The 19,742-nt window shown below is 37.2% G+C and overlaps 1 protein-coding gene across 1 annotated transcript; it reads right to left on the bottom strand.

Moving 5' to 3' along the window:
• Positions 1-278: 278 nt before the first annotated feature.
• Positions 279-19,528, bottom strand: SH2D1A (SH2 domain containing 1A). The gene is made up of 4 exons (XM_010963920.3): positions 19,179-19,528; positions 6,822-6,885; positions 2,050-2,191; positions 279-1,037 (listed from the first exon to the last, which is right to left on the bottom strand). Exons 1-4 carry the CDS (start codon positions 19,313-19,315, stop codon positions 997-999), a joined length of 384 nt encoding a protein of 127 aa, XP_010962222.1. The 5' UTR covers positions 19,316-19,528; the 3' UTR covers positions 279-996.
• Positions 19,529-19,742: the final 214 nt, after the last annotated feature.

Raw genomic sequence — 19,742 nt, 5'->3', positions numbered from 1 at the left:
GTCATGAAAATATAAAAGTGAGAAGAAAATAGCAATACCCATCACTGCGTAAAATCTTGGCTCTCACTTAGGCTGCAATCACTTGAAATTGTCAAAAATTAATGTAACTCGTAAGCTTCCAATGGTCTTGCAGGGCCACCTCATAGGGAGACTGCTTGTAAATCAGCTACTCAGGAGCCATAGCCAAGGAGCCCAGCTGCAGAAGCTTCCTTTCAAAATGAGGTTTTCCATGGAGTGGCAACTACTGGGGCAGAAGAGGTAAATGAAAAGAAGCAAAGTCCACTTCATCAGATATTTAATATAATTTCAAATCTGGTAGCATTAAATATAATAAACATTTAGAGCATATTTTAAATTGGATTTTTCATCTCCAGATTGGTCCGTGGATTTTACTGCCCAACATCAGAACACTAGACAAGAAGGTTGCTTTCAGAATTCAACAGAAATTCTTCACTCTGTCTAGTACTTGTTTTTAGCACACGGTGCACAGTTTCATAAATCCCCAAAGAGCCTACAACACCACAGCCACTGGAGAGCATAATACCTAAAGCAGAGCCGTGCATGACAAAGATGAGGGACCCCAACCAGCTTCTTGCCACGTAATCAAGCAAGACATTTTAAATTCAGTAGCTATCAAATAATATTTCACTAAAAACGATGTTTTTTGATAAAAACGGAGGATTGCTTTTATTTATATTTGGCAAGAATTGACATTAATCGTTTATAAAGTATCATTACGTTTTAAATCGTTCCCCATTTGTAAATATAATAACTGAAAAGAACCTGTGGAATTATTTTTCCCCAATCCTCATTTCAAAGCTTCTCATTATCCGCAAAGTCCGTTTCAGCTTTAACATCATGCTAGATGCTTCCATTACAGGGCTACGATGGTTTTAGAAATACATTTGTAGCTCACTAAACTGTATTATCTACAATATTTAAGACTTAGCATATATTTAAATTATTGAAAATAAAGTACAAGGTGTTTATTTTTCTTCATGGTGCTTTCAGGAAGACATCAGGATCTTCTCTTCTCCCTGAAGAAAAATAATAACAAAAATCAAAAAAAGATAAACTTACAAGCTATTAAAATTACAGGTTAACTCAAATGTATCACCGCAAAATTTCCCACTGCATAAAGTTCACAAAGATATAACCCAATGATATGGCTCAAGCAGCTAGTATTTAAAACTGAGTTACAAAGAACGGAATACTAAGCCAATTTGTAAATTGGAGTTGTATTTATATTTCTTTTATAAAGACTAACTACTCATTAATTTAATTCACCACTTGAGTCAGTTTATGACTGAGCCTGGGTCCCTGTCAAAAAAGGAAATAACAACTCATTTTCTTTTATCATAAATATTTATTGTTTAAATCAAGGAGTGTCCCGTTACTCCAAACAAATGATTAACCCCTTCCCATAGATGAACCTACAATCACATATTTGACAGCTGCGGACATTGGCTAGTATTCGGTCACTAGCTTGACACATACACTAAAATAGCTTTGCTCTGGAGATGTAACAATTTGTGCTAGCGGAATAATAAAGTCTATTAATTTCCTTTGCTACAATAAAATTTTATTAATTCAAGCACCACAAATTCAGAAATCAGGATCACCTGGGCCAAGCTAACAGGAGCCTTTCCATCCCTGAGAGGAAAACACTGTCTACTAAGCAAAGGTAAAGGAGAAGCCCAGATGTTCTCTGAATGTCCCATCTTTCAAATTATTTGTGTATGAATTAGTGAAGTGAAATGGTACTTATGTGTCAACAGACAGCCTGGAGAAAACAAGACGGGACAAGAGAAATTAAAACGTTGTGGGCTCATGGGATTTTTTTATATTTTTGTAGAGTTTTATTAAAAGCTTATAGTACAGCATATGGAAATCACAGCATATGAATAGTCCCCTCTCACTTGAGTTGCTGCTTACATCTACTATCTTCGCCTTTTTCTTACAGAACTTCCTCTAACTATATGTTTATGAATAGATTGACTCATAGCACTGAGCTTCCAAACCCTGTCAAAAATGAACAGTAAATCATACCTGTAGCACCTTGTGTACTTCTAGCTGAGGACTTCTCAACTGGATACTGCAAAGGTATTACAATGCCTTGATCTGGCTTCTGAAATGCTGAAATGAGATTTTTTATTTTCCGGAAAAATCTTTTACGTACCCCAGGTGCTGTCTGGAAAATAAAAGGCCAAGCAGATTATTCATCTACCTCTTAATGATACCAAAAGGGCCTACAAAATGTGCAAGGGATGCTTAGAGAGGTAACATTTGTGTAACTTGTTCAAATATTTGAAAACATAAGGAAGAAGGAAAAACAACACTCTAGAAGAGCTTACTATGGTTGGCTGAATTTCCCTGCAAGAGGAGCTAATGAGCTGTCATTTCAGTTCTCCCAAGGGTAGTATCAGTTTATACAAGCTCTTGCTCATCGCCCTGCCCTTCCTGCTACCCATCACATCCCGAACCTCTACGGGTACACAGGCCATTACCCACAATGAATTCACCAACAGAGAGGATGTAGTTAAACAGAGAAAAAAACACAGATCCGACAGGTCATTAATAAGCCTGAAGAACCAAAAACAAACAAAAAAGCCAAGAAACAAACAAAGCAACAACAATGAGAAGCCATCCTCCCTGTCATCATTCCACACTATAAAATTCTACACAGGAACTTACAAATTGGCTGTTATGATGCACACGATGCGTGGCTAGTTAGTCTTCACGCTCTTTCACCTCATGGTATGTCCTGCCTCATCCTTCACGTTCAATTTTTTTCCTCCTTGGGAAGCTTCCCTATCCTCCCCAAAATTGCTCTTTCCGTCAACACTTCACTGTGACCAGGTTTTCTCTATGACATGAAAATGAAAGACTCTATAAGGTCACCTTTATTTATTTATTTGGTTAGTTTTTGAAGGGATCATTATTTGCAGGTGACTATTAAAATGTACTCCTTTCCTGGCATCACTTCTCTTGCAAAGACACTGCTTGAAATCAACAACAATTTCCTGCAAAAGTCTGAGCCAAGCTTTCGGCAGCAGCTCAAAACTGTCATTTTTACATGAAATAAAATAGTATTGCTATAAGCAATTGAACAATGACAGGTTTTTTTAGAAAGCTGTTTTTCAGCTATTCCATCTGGAAAATTTTGGAGGTGGGAGCTGTTTGTTAGCATTTAATGAGAAAACGTGAAGGCTGGCATACAGACTTCTGTCAACTAGACTAAATGCTGAAGATAGCACACTGTATCCATCATAACTCTTGGTCATTTCCTACATTGGGGTAAACAGTTTTTCATAGAAAACACTGAAAAAGTTCTTTCTAGCTTTAAATTAGTGTCCACTCATAGGCTCACACAGCTTGGAGCCTCAGTAGAGGTAGAATACACTCCCAATCAGCTCCACCCTTGGGGTCAAAACGCCTTTCCAGAACTCTACTGAGACCCCATCCAAAATAATATGGCCACTCTTACAAGAGTCTGAACAGTTCCTTGCCTCCAAGATAGAATCTCCAAATTGCAAAGGCAGATCATAGGCTCAAAATACCTTCTTAGATCTTTCTTAGAGTACTTTTTCACTTTCAAAGCACTTTCCCTTCTCTTGCCCCTTCTACTTCCTCACAGTTTTTGGCTGATTTGGTTATCCCCATTTGACAGATAAGAAAATGGAAATACAAAGAGAGAATTCAGCTTGCCCAAGGTCATGCAGATAACCAGAGGCAGAGTTGGCTCTAGATCCCAGGACCCAGTCTATTGCCTTTCAGATTAGGACTAGACCAAACAAGTTCTAGTGAAGTCACCAACCAGAGGAGAAACTATACACTCCCTCGGTGTGGAAAGATTTCAAACCACACATCTTTTTAGCTGTTCTTGTGGCTTGTAAAACCATTTACCAACAGAAGCATCTTTTTTATGGGGATTTATACACCATTAACCCTTGATTATCCACGCTAACACAGGAGAATAAAAGCACTGGGTGTAAAACAGCAATTTGAATTTGGCATGCAATGTGTCATTGGCAAATGACTGACCTAATTTATAGTGCTTTGCTTAGGTCAATAAGTAAAATTATTTAACATCTACTCATCTACTGATGATCAAATATCCAGAAAAGCCCAAAAGCACTGAAGTCAGCAAGGGGAGCTTAGTATATTTTTTACAAGGTACTACTGACAATGCCATGTTAATTCATGGTAGGTGACTGTATGTAGAATTCTAAGAATTAACAATTTGGCAAAATTTTAGCCTGAGTCACATGAAATAAATACACTAGGCAATGATAAAATCTAAAAGTCTGTATCAAACTAGAAATTCACATAATATTTGTCTTTCATAATTCAGTGGATCCAGGGTTCAATTTCATTTTACTCTTTCAAACAAATCTCAGACATACCTAGCTTTCTAGCACAGCCACTGCACAGAAGATAGAGTGCTACTGCCAGGATTTTTCCTGCAGCATGGCAAACTAAAGCACTGTTCCAAAAAGCAATATAAATATCTGTTATTTACCCAATTTTGAAAATACATTTACCACAAGAATTGTACCACTGACATCTCCCATCCTGTCACTGAACTCAGCTATTGTTCAAATTTGCACATTTCCTATAACTGTCAACTCTCAGTTATCCATGGAAACATGTTTTGGATCACAGCTGGTCTTCAATATGCTCTAGAGAAATTTTGGGTGATATAAGCTCTGAGAATACACGTTAGTTTAATATCACCTTAGCAGAAACATAACTAAGAAGGCAAATTTAGTAGACAGAAAAAAAATGCAATATGCATTTCAAAAATAAATGTAAAGGGGTTTTGGGTTTTTGTTTTGTTTTGTTTTTTAAAAACTCTTTTCCCTTTGGACAAAACGTGCCAATCTTCTGCTCTCTTGGTGCAGATAATTACAATATTATTATATAAATGGGTCAGAGAGCATTTGTGTTCAATAAGCCCTCTCTTCCTTAACATGACCACAAACATGTAACAATGTGCAAAGGATGTTATATTTGAAATGGAAAAAAACCAGTTTAAAAGAAAAGGTTAGATAAACCCTACTAATTGAAGAACCTTTCCATAAAGAATATTCTTCAGCAGCTAAAGGCTATTTCTCTAGAGTGAAGGGCTATTTCTGGTCAAATTATATACATATATATGTATATATACACAACTATTTCTCATAATAAGTGAAATTTAATTTTTTATTCAATCATCTCTGCAGTGATGCAGAGAATTAAAAAAATAAACAGGTATAAACACTTTTTATTAGAAATGGTGCTGCTTTTCCTCTAATTAGTATGGTAGTATTAATTATCCTGTTATAAAGCAACAATGTGTTTGAAAAACTGCCCTAATTCATCTCAGTAATTCAAAACATTTGTAGTCTGCAATTTGTGCTTCCTAGTTTACTGATGCATTTGTAAAGGTTAGAGCTATTCTAATTTTTTTTAAGTCTAGACTTTAGAGTTTCTTAAATGCATAGATTGAGTTATTAATAGCTGTTGATATTAGCATTTATATTTTCAAACAGCTCATAATGAAGTGCTTTCATTATAAAGGCAGACTGTTTGAAAGAGTCAGAAATCAGAGAAAGCATTTGAAGTCAAAAGTTTCAGGTGTAGAGACCTCTATTTTGGTAGTATTGTAATATACGATCCTGGTATTGGAAAGAGGTTCACTCTACAGGCATTTCTTGCAATGGAACAATGACTGTTAAATGTTTTCAAAGCCATCAGAACTCGTTTTCCTATTGAAATCTTTCTCATTGCCCCAGGTGATAAGCAAAATAAAAGGACCTGCTCAGATGAAAGACAAACTGGGGACCCAAAGCATGCCCACATATGTCCTCCTCTCCCTCTGTAACCTACTGGGCAACTCCGAAGCACCCAGGTGGAAGAGCCTTAGGATTCTGTAGAGCACTGTTTAAAAAGTCACTGAAATGTGCCCTCTATCCCACCTCGCCATGTCCTTCCCTCAGGGCTCAGCTGGGCGTCCTGCCTCCACACATAGAGCAGCCCTGATCACCCTGATACTCGGAAAATCCTCCCTTCTTTGAACCCTTACGCTAAATAATGTAACGCTTGACTGTATGTAATCATATTGTTCAGCAACTTGGGCAGGTTCTCATTTTTCAGGGCTTCCTTCGTGCCAGGTCCCATGGCTAAGAACTTTCTTTATATGCATTATCTCATTTAATCTTCCAAATAAGCCCTATGAGTAAGGGACTATTTTTATGCTCATTCTATACATGAAGAAATTGGTTCAAAGCAAAGTTAAATAACCTACCCAAGGTCATAGACGGCTCAGGAAGGGGGGAGGGTTGGATCAGACCTAGAACCCAGATTCATCTGACAATAAACTCCAGGCTCTCATACTGCTATTTAATTCATATTGTATCTCCCCCAGGGTCTTAAAGGCTTTTAGAAAACAGGAGTCATGTTGTTTTAATCTGCCATAGAACCAGCACTTGTATTTGTATCATTTGGTAAATAATTGTTGACTTAATCCTTTTATCTATTTTTAATATGCTTTTTAAAAATTTCCCATAGGCACTAAACGTCTGACACAATCCTTCAACTTTGCTATCTTCCCCACAGTGTGAGACCACTCCATACTATGACGGCTGAACACAACTGGGACCAAAATTCTCTAAAGACTTCTTAATGATCCATGAACAATTTTGGATTAGAGCTTTAGTGATTTGAATCTGATGAATATTTTGGGCATGTAGGATTTGACAATTCTTTTATAAAACCAGCCTAAATTTCAAACACCTCCCTGATACCCCCAGAAGCAAAAATAAATAAAAGAGCTATACCTCAGCACTCCAAGAACCTGTTTCTGTCTGGGAAACTCGGTATGTATAAATGTAACCTTGATACCTGTGAAAGAATAAACTTCCATTACTGAAAAATTCCAAAAGAACAGTGGATGCTCTAAATTGGTGTCTCAACTATTACATATTAATGTTACATATACTGGGACACACGTATATGGCACAATTGCATTCATAGAAAGAAAAATCTGTGGAATCTAATTTGTTTGCATAGTATATCCAGCTAATCACAGTTCTCAGTAAGCTTTCTTTATCTTTTCGGGGTTTTTTTGTTTGTTTGTTTGTTTGTTTGTTTTTTAATGTGGGAACTCACACTCCTAAGATTTGTCAAGTTGAGAGACTATTGGGACAGAAAGAAACTAGAGACCTATGGTAATTGGTAAAACATCATGAGTTATTAAACAGACTTAACAAAGTATAGTTACATTATTTTTAAGTACATATAGAGCTTAAGATGAAAACATTTCACTGGGATAAGGTACTATTTGACTCACTTAAGTTAACAGTAATAATAATATTAATTATAATAAGTATGCTATATTCCTGTATAATTTTATAATATATTATAGTACTAATAGTAATTTGAATTAAAAAGCAGTCCTGCTAAATTTCTTGAAATCAGCTTGTCTTTTTAGTTGGGGTAAATGCTTCCCCCCATTATTCAGTGTGCATGCATACTGTATATCTGTATAGTTGATTTTTACTACATGTGAAGAGTTTTACATTCTGTATTAGTCTGCTCAGGCTACCATAACAAATACCATAGACCGGGTGGCTTAAACAAAAGAAATTTATTTTCTCATAGTTCTGGAGGCTAGATCAAGGTGCCAGCAACATAGGTCTTATTCTGAGGCCTTTTGTCTTGGCTTGTAGGCAGCCACCTTCTTGCTGTGTGCTCACACGAGCTTTTCTTTGTGTGAGTGTGCATGGAGAAAGAGATCACTCTTCTTATAAGGCCACCAATCCTGTTGGATTAGGGCCCCACTCTTATGATCTCATTTAACCTTAATTACATCCTAAAGGCCTATCTATCTCCAAATACAGCCACATTGAGGGTTAAGCTTCAACATATGAATGGGCGGTATGACTCAGTCCATAGCATTCCAACACTGGCACCCCAAAATTCACATCCTTCTCACATGCAAAATACATTCATTCCATCCCAAGAGCCCCAAAAGTCTTAAACACATTTCAGTATCAACTCTAAAGTCTAAAGTTCAAAATCTCATATAAATTTCATCTAATCACATGTGGGTGAGATTCAGGATAAGACTGATGCTGAGGCAAAATTCTTTTCCAGTTGTGAACCTGTAAAACCAGACAAGTCATGTGCTTCCAAAAGTGGGACAGGCATAGGATAGATATTCTCATTCCAAAAGGAACATATTAGAAGGTAAACAGGGGTGACAAGTTCCAAAATAGTCCAAAACCTCATAAGGTAAATTCCATTAGATCTTAATGCTTGAGAAAAATCCTTTTTGGATTGATGCTCTGCCCTCCAGGTCCACTGGGTGGCACTGTCACTCCCATGGCTCTGCAGTGGGGCTGATGGTGGGGTGGGACATCCACCTCGATCTCTTGGGCACTGATCCCACCTTTGAAACCTAGATGGGAGCAGCCTTGCCCCAGGCTGCTCTCTGGATTGTCTTCAGGGTCATTTTTCCATTTTCTTGAAAAATTAAGCATATTTGCAGCCAAATTGTTCTATTGTCCTGTCCAGTTTGGTCCAAGCTGACAGTGTCTCTGATGCTTTGGTCTGGACTCTAGTCTTGGCTTCTTCTGGGATGGCTAGTTAACATCATAAGCATCATAAGTAATCTCCTTAAGGAGTGATTATCCAGCCACATCCTTGGTGCTCTCCCCAGACCAAGTGTCCTCATTTTTTGCCATGTGAGTAGGCTGAGAATTTTCCAAATCTTTAAGTCTGGTTTCTTTTTGCTTAACAATTCCTTCTTCAGTTCATCTCTTTCCTTTTGCATTTTATTATAAACAGTCAGGAGGTCCCAAGCTGTTCCTTCAACACTTTGCTTAGAAATCTCTCCAGCTAAATATCCAATTTGCAAGTTCTACCTTTCACAAAATACTCGAACATAGTTCTGCCAAGTTCTTTGCCATTTATAACAAGGATGGCCTTTCCCCTAGTTTCCAACAACATGTTCCTCATTTCCATCTGAGACCTCATCAGAATGACCTTTAACATCCATCACTGTACCAACAGTACTCACAGCAGTGCAGGATTTTTCTAGCAGGTACCTCCAAACTCCTCTAGCCTCTATCCATTACCCAGTTCCAAAGCCATTTCCACATTTTTAGGTAATTGTTACAGCAGCACTGTACTTTTCAGTACCAAAATCTGTATTAGTCTGCTCAGGCTGCCATAACAAAATAACATAGACTGAGTGGCTTAAACAAAAGAAATTTATTTTCTCGCAGTTCTGGAGGCTGGAAGTCCAAGATGAAAGTGCCAGCGACATAGGTTTCCTTCCAAGGCCTCTTCTCTTGGCTTGTAGGCAGTCGCCTTCTTGCTGTGTGCTCACATGACCTCTTCTTTGTGTGCATTCTTTGAGAGAGGGAGATCTCTCTCTTCTTCTAAGGCCAACACCCTATTGGATTAGAGCCCTACCCTTATGATCTCATGTAACCTTTATTACTTCCTAAAGGTTCTCCAAATACATCCACAGGGGGAGTTGGGGCTTCAACATATAACTCTGACAGGGACACGATTCAGCCCACAGCAATGTGCTGTGCATTATCCCTTTTGGGCCCAACAATAATCCTATGAAGTGTATATTGTGATATTTATTTTATAGATGAGGAAACTGAGACCGAGAAGTTAAGTAACGAATGCCTCACTAGAGATCAAGCAGCAAAGATGGGATTTAAATCAGGCCTCTTTGACTCTGAGCCCCAGCTCTTGATCCCCACACTAAGATGAATTATGTATATTTTAGTAAATATAGTACTGCTACTTAATTTGCCTAACAAGCTTTTGCTTCATCGAAAAGTAAAGTAAATTTTATACTGAATTGTTTCAAATTATGAATCTGAATCTGCACCAACAGAGTTTTATTTCAGACCTTTTCTGATTGTTATGCTTAGGTACAAGCTTAGGTCAATATACATCTTTGGTTAGAATGCATGCTTAACTCTGGTAAAAATAAATCTTTTTAAGCCTAAAACAACAGAGGATTCTAAAGCATTCCAAACAGGGTCATCCTTGAGTAATCGACCTCATTTACCATTAATCCCCTATAAAAGTCTTTAGATGTGGATTAAATTACTTTATTTTTAATCAATATCCATCAGTACTATCACCTAAAGGATTCAAAAAATAGATCTAAGACACTCTATTCAGGTTTATTCAATTTGTGAAATCAAAAAAAGGTCAATTTAATTGCTGGTGTGATTACAGGAAATGTTTCATTTTACAAAGGTTTGCCAGAATATTGAGATCATATTTTAAATAGTGTGATATATGCATATATATAATAATATGCTAAATAAACATTAAAAATTACATTGTAAAAGTCTTTTTTTTTTTTTAAGCAGTTGAAATCTACCTCAGAGCCCACTGATTTCAGTAAGTACTCTATGGGGAATAAGGCAAGAGCTTTGATTTCCATTTTTCACCATGGGAACTCTAAACGTAAGGCTTTAAGTGATTTTCTTATAGTCACACAGCAAAATGGAGATAGGAGCAGGGAAATAGTATACGCATTTAGTTGCATTTCCCCTATGGTTAGCGATTAATAGCAATAATTCAGTATCATTAAAAGTGTTGAGGAAACGCATTATTTACAATCTCAGCAACAATGCAAGCAAAATCATAGGCAACTGGCTTCCCACTTTCTAAAACAGTGGGTTTTTTAAAAAATACAATCAGTCTATCTCCCTACTATCATTCAGCCTCATTTAGTCAAAATAAATGAGTCTGTTTTGAAAATTGTTTCCTAACGAATCTGATCTTATCGCACTTTCAGTTAAGCGGCAGGAACCCGAGTACCACTTCAAAAGTCCTTACCTCCTTCAGTCTCTGAACAACCTGATGTTAGTGGCACATAAAACTTCTTGTGATTAACCTGTCGGATTTTAACAATCTCCTGCTTCCCAACTCCTCAAATTTCTGAATGAGCAAAATTGCTTCAGCCCCTCAAACAAGCCAGCAGTTCATCTCTCTCACTTCCAAGTTGCTGAACTGAACAAGGATCCCCTGTAGTCAACTCCCATTGTGTATCACGGATGGAAGAGATTTAAAACGGTGCAATTCAAGTTCCCAGGGTAATAGCAGTGCATCACCGAGGACCTTGTTAGAAATGTAGAATCTCAGGCCCCACCCCAGAGTTGCAGAGTCAGAATCTGCATTTTAACAAGATTTCCAGATGATTTGTAGGAACATTAAATTTAGAGAAAGACTGGTTAAAATGCATAGAGAAGGCTCACATCTCATTGGGAATGTTGATTGCAATGTTCCCGAAATCAAGCTGGCTTCCTCCACTCACACTGGGCACCTCTATTCCACCTCACCCAGAATCACTCGGTCTATGCTTTAAGAATGCGATTTTATTTAAATATAAGCTGAAACTTCTTAAATGGTTTCAGTCTTCATAAAGTAGTATTTCTGAACTTTTTACTCCCTCCTCCCCAACAAGATTCCATAGTTTTGTTTTCTGTAGCTTGAATTATGAAACAATAATCTATAATATAAAATTAAATTAAAATATTGATTATGTTTTTTCAAACTATGCACACTCTCTCCCTGTCTGCTGAAAAATCACTGTTCTAGGAAATAAGTTGGCAAATTATAACAAGAGCGATAAAACCGTGCATATTTTTGACCTAATGACCTTGCTTATCTTCATATACTCCAAGGAATGAAATGGAAACAGCAATTTGACAAAGATTTTCATAGTAGTTCTATTTTAATAGTGAAAAAATGGAACTAACCTAAGGAATGTTACTCAAATACTCAAATGGTAGCAGAAAGAATGTTTCAAAATTACACCAAAATTCAAATATATTAGAGAGCTATATTTTTCAAAAAATTTTAAGCACACGGGCCATGTTGATATAAAATGATGGTATGTGGAAAAAAGTGGACATAAGGAGATGTCACTCTGATTACAACTGTTCAAAACTGTCCCTGTATGTATATAACCTAGAAGTAAATTTAAACTAATATAAATGCATCCTTGCATATTAGTTTTCCCTATAAAGTTAGACAAATGACTAACAACATTTTTTTTAAAGAAAAAGAAGCAAAATTACTCTTTGGAGATTTACAAATCTAGCCTAAGCAAATCACAAATCAGATAAATATCATCCATTTTTAAAAACTTTTACATCCCTTTTAGGATTATTTTTCCTCTGACTTCCTCATTAACACAGACAAACCAAGAAAGTAGTGTAATTTTAACTTCCTTCTTCCATCAAACCTTTTGTCACACTTGTTGATAAGCCTGGAATTTAAAATTTATCATAAAAGAATCTAGAAAATGAATAATTGGTAGAAAACAGTGGAGTTTTTTTGTGGCTGTTGTAGCCATTAATTAATTTTCTTAGCCAGTATTTTGTATTTTAATGACTACAAAGCATCTGTTGATTCACTCCCTGCTAATATTAAAATTTGTCTTTATTTTTTCAAAAGCTATCTCCAACTCTTAAAAATGTGTTCTGGTTAGAAATAGAAAAGAAGAAAGCAACCTGACTTATTTCTTATTTTCTAAAGGGGTCAGTGTTGGGGACAGATTTTGGTGTAAAACTAACAGAACCACATCAATTCCTTCTTTACACCACTTCAAGGACTACACAAAAGAAAAGGTTTAGCTACATCTGACTTCTTCATGACACTGCAAATAAAGCAAGCTAGTGCCCAAGCTGTCTATGTCTGTACAAATTAATGTTGTGTGCAAAATTCAAGGCATAATTATATGGTCACTGATTTTTTGACAAATATTTCAGAACTTTCATATCCAAAGCAATGGCATCCTATACAAAGTCATCATTATTAAGACTATGCTCTGATTCAAGAGGTTTTTGAATTTCCTATGGCCCAATCTTCATTCTTTCAGAGTGAATTTGAATTTTCAGAACCATCAAAAGCCATTCAGCTTCAAGTCTGATGGTAAAACTATATAATATCAGTTTCGATGAGTCATGACAATATGCTCTCTTCTTCCCTTGAACTGCCATATAGCATTTTATTTATCTACTCCTACGATGGTCTTTGTCTCGCAATTAGAGATCTTTTATTTATATTAAAAAACACCTACTACATATTAATTTTATAAATGTTAAGTGATGCAATAATTCTCAATAACAACCCTATGAGGTAAGTACTATTAATATCACCATCCCCCTTTTCACAGGTAAGGAACCTGAGACACAGAAAGTTTAAATAACTTGCCCAAGATAAAATAGCTGGTTAAGGGCCAGAATTGGGATGCACACTCAGAGGGTCTGGCTAGAAGATATGGGCTCTTTACCAACTCTCTATGCTGCCTCTCTCATATATCAGAAGGAATGAATGAACAAATCGGTCTTAAGGTGAATCCAAAAAGACAGTTTTCAAAAGGGGAGGGAGTCTGCTAATCCTTGGGGCTGGAAGTGTCCACTGAGGACACGAACAAGGGAAGGGGCTGAAGCGTAGAGGCCAGATGGGGAGCGCCCAAAAGAGGCCAAACTAGGCTTCCCCTTCTCTTTAAGCTGAATGATATCTTCAGATTAATCTTTCAACTTCAATTTTACACTGTCAACTGGAGTCAACACTTGATTTACTGTTCTGTGATCCGTCCATTTGGTGGTTTGCATGTTGCAAATTTAATTCTAGGCTGGCCTTCAGGCTTGCTTTGCTATTAATGGATTGTACTCAGATAATCCAAAATAATTCCAAGGGCCTAAATTATTACAAAGATAAATGTAGCACCAACCCATGTATCCAATTGTATTAAAAAACTAACTCTATGTTATAATTTCTCATTCTTTTGAGTTCTTTGCCACACTGTTCCCCTCGATTACAACTAATGAGCTGGAATTTTATTTCATCACTGCTCCTTCCTCCATTTCTCCAGTTCAATTGTTTGCTAGGCACTTTATTTCCAGTCACCCTTTAAATCTTAAGGGACAAAAAGATAATTAACCTTTTACCTAAAGACATATATGTCAAATGACTTCATTATATGTCCTTGAGGCTAAAGAATATAATAGCATTTCTTCTTCCAAATCTTCTATAAGATAAATAGCAAACTCAGATATGTACAGAGGATGCTAATTATGGAAATCAACTATTTCTTCAAACTAGTTATTTTAAATTGGTTTTTCCTTTATCACCATCAAACTATCTCAGTGAGTATTAAGGACTTTCTCAATGGCTGTCTACACTGAGAGTGAAAAGGGAAGAAATGTGAGGGCTCATAGATAGGTACATTAGTGAAAAGAAAGTTGATATACCTTGAAAACCAAAAAGAATAAAATAAAATTAAATTAAATTAAACTATGTGCATTACTAACAACATTTAGTATACTGGATGAATACAAGAAAAATACATAAAGTCAGTAGCTTTTCTATTGCAAATGAAAATGTGATGGGAAAAGATTCCATTTATATTAGAAACAAAAAAATAAAAAGAATATGAAAACAAATATATGTATGTATATGTATGACTGAATTATTGTGCTGTACACCAGAAGTTGACACAACATTGTGAACTGAGTATACTTCAATAAAAAAAGATACATTCATACACACAATAAATAGGAATAAACTTAACAAAAACTATTCAAGACCTACAGGAAGAAAAATACAAACCTCTATTGATGGATGGAAATGACTAAATTAATAACTCAAGAGATATATCAGGTTTTTGGATGGGAAGACCAAATTCTTTAAAGATGACAGTTCCTCCTTAATTTATTAATAATTTAATGTAACCTCAATGAGATTTTTTAACTTAACAAAATTATTCTAGATTTCATCTTGAAGAACCAACAGGTAAGAATAGCAAACAATTTTTTAAATGTATTAAAGCATTATCATATAGCACTAGTAGTACAAGAATAATAGATCACTTGAGCCAGATAGTTGTAAAACAATAACTGTTATATGTAAAAATTTAATATATTGTAAAGTAAGCTAATAAATCAATCAGGAATGGAAGTCTTATTTATAAATTATTAGCTATTTTGAAATAAAATCAAATTAGATCTTTTCTGCACATCAAAATAAAATTCCAAATTGAATTACAGAGTTAACTGTAAACTAACCAAACCATAAATTTAAAACAAACCTGAAGTGAAGTTTTATGACACTTCTGGAGATGAAAGAACTTTCTCAGTTGGGAAGCAAAGGGAGAAATCAGAAAGAAAATGAGTGACGGACTTGACTACTAAAAATGTTAATTTTTTTGTGTGTCAAAGAAAAGTAATGGCAAGCACCAAACTGAGAAAAGATAACTGCAAAAGATCAAGGATTAGTATATACAACTCATAATGTGTTAAGAAAAATAGTGAGATCCAAATGGTTAAATGGGCAAAGTACACAAAGAGCCAGTTCATGAACAAAGAAATACAACAGTTTACCAATCACGTAAAAGACATTCATTAAAGAATTAAAGAAATATGAAATAAAGAATGAGACATCAAATTTCAAGAATTTTTTTTTTTAACAAGAATACCCATTTCTAGGGAGGGTGTGGTAAGAGACACTTTCACGCATTACTGGTGAGCATATATATAAACTGGAATAATCATTTAGGAAAAAATATTTGGTGATCACGTATACATCAGATATCTTAAGCTGTTTGTGTTTTCTGATCTAGAAGTTGCACATCTTGAAATTCATTATAAAAAAGTAATCATAAATACAAGAAAACCTTTATGGACTGAAATATGAAATTATGATGGAATTTATAATTGCAAAAAAAATGGAATGATTCAGATGTCTAAAAATAAATGACTGGTTAAGGAAAATATAGTTGGACTGGTTGGACTATCATGAGGCCATTAAAAATAATGTTTTAAAATCATTTGTAAGAACATTATATGTAAATGGGCTTTTTTCATGTTAAGTAGAAAATGCAGCAGAATACAATATTATGAGAGTACATGTGTGTTTATAATTTATTTTATTAAAATATAGAACAAAAATCGCTTAATTTTCAAGAATAATTGCCTTTGGGTTATAAAACTATAGATGCTTTTTCCTCACTTCCATTATCTACATTTTTCAAATTTCCTATAATATGAATAGGTATTTAAGAACTATTTTAATAGACTTTTTACACAACATTGTAAAATGACTATAACTCAATAAAAAAAGTTTAAAAAATAGGCTTTTTATACCAAAATCTAGATTTATTTATTGAAAATAAGTGAAAGAAAAAATTCTTACTTTAAATGAAGGTAAGCCATCCTATATATGGAAAATTTCTTTAATACTTTACGAGACTCAATTTTCCAAAATGAATGGAAGAAAAGGCCATATCTATAGGCCGTGATTGGGGGGTCAGAACTGGGAAAAGGAGCATAGTTAGAAAGCATAGTTTAAAGTACAGTTCGAAAGGCATATGCAATATGTGATTTCCACAGTAAAAATACAGAAACTAAAGCTCAACCGAACCTTCTCGGATAATGAGAATAAACAAAAGATAGAATGAGAAACTATTCTGAGTGAACCCTATGCTCAATGCATGCTTGTTAGCTATACCTTGTTGCCTATGTATATATGACACCATTTACACTGTTATTTCTACTGCAGATCATAACCATACGTGTTTTGGTTGAAGATGAGTATGTGGTTTATTTCAAAATAAAATTTGATTTTGTTCCTGCAGCGTGGTACTAAAAAAGGAGAAATGAATGTTTATGTTTATTGAAAGGGATCCTTGGCTCGAAAAGGTTGAGAAACTGTCATAGGAGGCAATATATCCGTGTGTCTTCCCTCTGCAGCAGTCTAGCCATCACCCTCTAGGACCTGGAGAGCTCATCAAAAGGCATGCTAGAGGGGCCTCCAATTTGTCTATTTTCTGCTACTTCAGAAGGAAGTTTGCATGGAAATCTGAGTCACAAAAACCGCATTTATGCAAGATTTCATTTTGGATGAAAATGTAAATGTTTGATAAAAATGTAAATGTAAATGCCTAAATTAATTCCTTATGTGGTCCTGGCCTACATGGGCAAAAGGCTAAGGCTGTCCTTCTCTCTTGCCTATTTCATCAGCAGTAATCCTATGGAGAAGGTAGGGCACACATAAACTACTCCTGTTTTACAAATATGGAATCCAAGACCCAGAGAAGTTGAATGACTTCACCAGAGTCCACACCTTGGCCTCTTGATATCAGCCCCAAATCTCTCTGCAGTAAGGAAAAGTATTTGCCCTGATAAATCATTTGTTAATTTAAAAATGTTTATCGAGTGCCTATCATATGCCAGGCTGTGTTCCTGATACAGGAGATGATGTCCCTGTCCTCATGGAAATTTTTAGCAGGAGAGCCCAGAAATACATAAGTAAACAAGCAAACATCAGATAGTTTAAAGCTTCTTGAAGAAAAATGAAGTGATGGAGTGTGACAGGGAGAGGGTAGTTATTTGAGATAGGATGGTCAAAGATGTTATCTCTGAGGGGTTAGGCAGAAGGAACAATAAGTGAGAAGATACTAAGCGGGGAACCCGCTTGGCAAGCTTGGGAAACAATAGAGGCCAGAGTGTCTGAAGCTTCAGGTGCATCCTGCCACACATTGTCCCCTGCTCTTCCTCCCATTCCCAGGCTTCTTTTGTACCTTATTTTTCATCTCCAGATTAAGGCGCCCACTACCTCCTTTGTCAGCTTCCTGTAAGAAGCCCCTTTCACCAGTCCACTCACTGCACTTTCTTTTGATAAGAGCTTAGGGATACTAGTTGACTTTTATTGACCTTCTCTGGTTTCCATTTGGAAAAAATAATATAAAGAAAACGTAAGATCTGAGCCCAAGAGATTCAATAGCTTGCACATTATTTCCCTTGAAACTTCTATAATAAATGTATTTAGCATGGCCTGAGAGTTGCCACAAACATGTCTTGACCATTTTAAAAACACAATAAACAATGCAAGTCCTCTAACACCAGGCTCAGAAGGAACTGACCCAGAAGGAACTTCAAAATCTTGCAGTGTATCTTCAGATACCAAAATTACTACTGAGCTTTTTCCTTCATTTTCTTTCTGTTTAGAACCTACTGTACAGGGTTGGTGTTTTCACGGTGTTTTTATCCTGCTAACAAAAAGTGATTGGGCAAGGTACTTCCTTAGAAATGTCCTGTGAGAATTTGACCCAAAAAAGAAAGAATATAATAAAAATAATAAGTACTGAAAGAACTAGACTAAAAAAAGTATACAATAATAATAATAACAATAGCTTACTTTTACTGAACATTTACTATGTGTCAGGTCTAGTGCTAATTTTTCTACCTGCATGATAACACTTAACCCTCACACTCCTGTGACGTAGGAAGTAATATTGTATCCATTTTATGGATAAGAAAACAGAGGTACTGAGAGATTAACTTGCCAAAGTCAGCATCAGACTAGCACAAGATTAGATCTAACTCAGGAGCGCTGAAGCAAAGATGAAGGTGCATTTGATTCAAAATGGGGCGTTAGACTAAGAGAAGCCTAGGTAAAGGGCAAAGCTGAATCACACGAGGGTGTTTTCCCTCTGTGTCCTTCACCGCTATTGTCAGTCCTAGATTTTATCAACAAGGGCTCTATTTCTGAAACCCCCTTCCTCCCCACCCACCACACAACTCCTCTAAAGAAAGCTAAATAAGCAGATCCAGAGAGGCGGTTTTATTCACAAATATCCCCTCCTCAGCATTCTGACCTAACTAGTTCTTAAAGTGGTCACTTAAAGAAGTGCCTTCTTAAAGTGATGGATTCAGTTGCTTGATCTTCTTCCTCTCCCGGAACTGGACGGCCTTCCTTTGGGATGACACCGCCAATGCCATTTAAAGAGAGCTGGAGAGAGAGGCTTCCCCTTCTCTAAGGAGCTGGTGGCCCCAAATCTGGCTTCTGGGCCATCCCAGGGCTCCACGTTGCAGGCTTGTAGTTTGACCTAGAGGTCAAAACGAAGTCGGGAGCCTGAGCCTTTTTCCGAAGGCAAGGTCAGTTCTAGGCTGCGTTTCCCCATCCCAGAGGGCATTCTCTGCCGCCGCCGCCCCCAAAGGCGCTGGGGAGGCCCCCTCCTGGAGCGCGGGTGGCCCGGGGCTTGAAATCCCCAGCGGGGGACCTCGGGCCTTGCGGTGGGCAGTGGAGGAGGCCTCGCCGCCGCCCCTGCCGCCCCTCGGTCCCCGGTCCCGCCGCGGCGTACTCACAGCACACACAGGCAGTACACGCCCGGGACGCTCTCGCTGTCCCTCAGCAAATAGCTGCCGTCCAGACCCGTGGCGAGCAAGAGCTTCTCCCCCGTCTCCCGGCTGATTTTGCCGTGATACACAGCCACCGCATCCATGGCCTGGGGGACTCTTGGGCGGGTGAGGCGTGGGACGCTGGCAGGGAGTTGCCGCCCGGCTGCTGCCGCTGCCGCTGCTGCAACCAGGCACACGAGTCAGCCACCTGACTCCCAGTTCAGCCAGATGTGCAAAAAAGAGAGAGGAGCGCCCGAACAACAGGATGTTGTCTACCTGCCTTAAAACCTCCTTCTCACACTTCAATTAAAACCAGCTCAGCAGTTTATCAGCTTGGTTATTGCCAGAGGGTTCGATTCCCCTCCCAGGCCCACCCCCGCAACACTGGGTTCGGATGGACGGAGCAGGGAGGACGACAGGAAGAAGGTCCTCGCAAGATTTGGCCTGTACTACCACCGCAGACCCGCACCCTGACAGGAATGCTTGGTAATGCTTCTGTCCCTGAAGTTTTCCCAGGGGACCCATGACTTA

Source organism: Camelus bactrianus, chromosome X (assembly GCF_048773025.1).
Source record: "Camelus bactrianus isolate YW-2024 breed Bactrian camel chromosome X, ASM4877302v1, whole genome shotgun sequence".
NCBI classification, from domain to species: domain Eukaryota; kingdom Metazoa; phylum Chordata; class Mammalia; order Artiodactyla; family Camelidae; genus Camelus; species Camelus bactrianus.
This window is presented reverse-complemented; position numbering and strand designations above follow the sequence as displayed.

Coding starts and splice junctions, on each gene's coding strand:
- SH2D1A (XM_010963920.3), bottom strand. CDS start 19,315: ATGGATGCGGTGGCTGTGTATCACGGCAAAATCAGCCGGGAGACGGGG. Junction 6,886..19,178: donor GTGTACTGCCTGTGTGTGCT/GTGAGTACGCCG, acceptor ATTCTTTCACAG/GTATCAAGGTTACATTTATA. Junction 1,038..2,049: donor AAGTACACAAGGTGCTACAG/GTATGATTTACT, acceptor ATTTTTCTTCAG/GGAGAAGAGAAGATCCTGAT.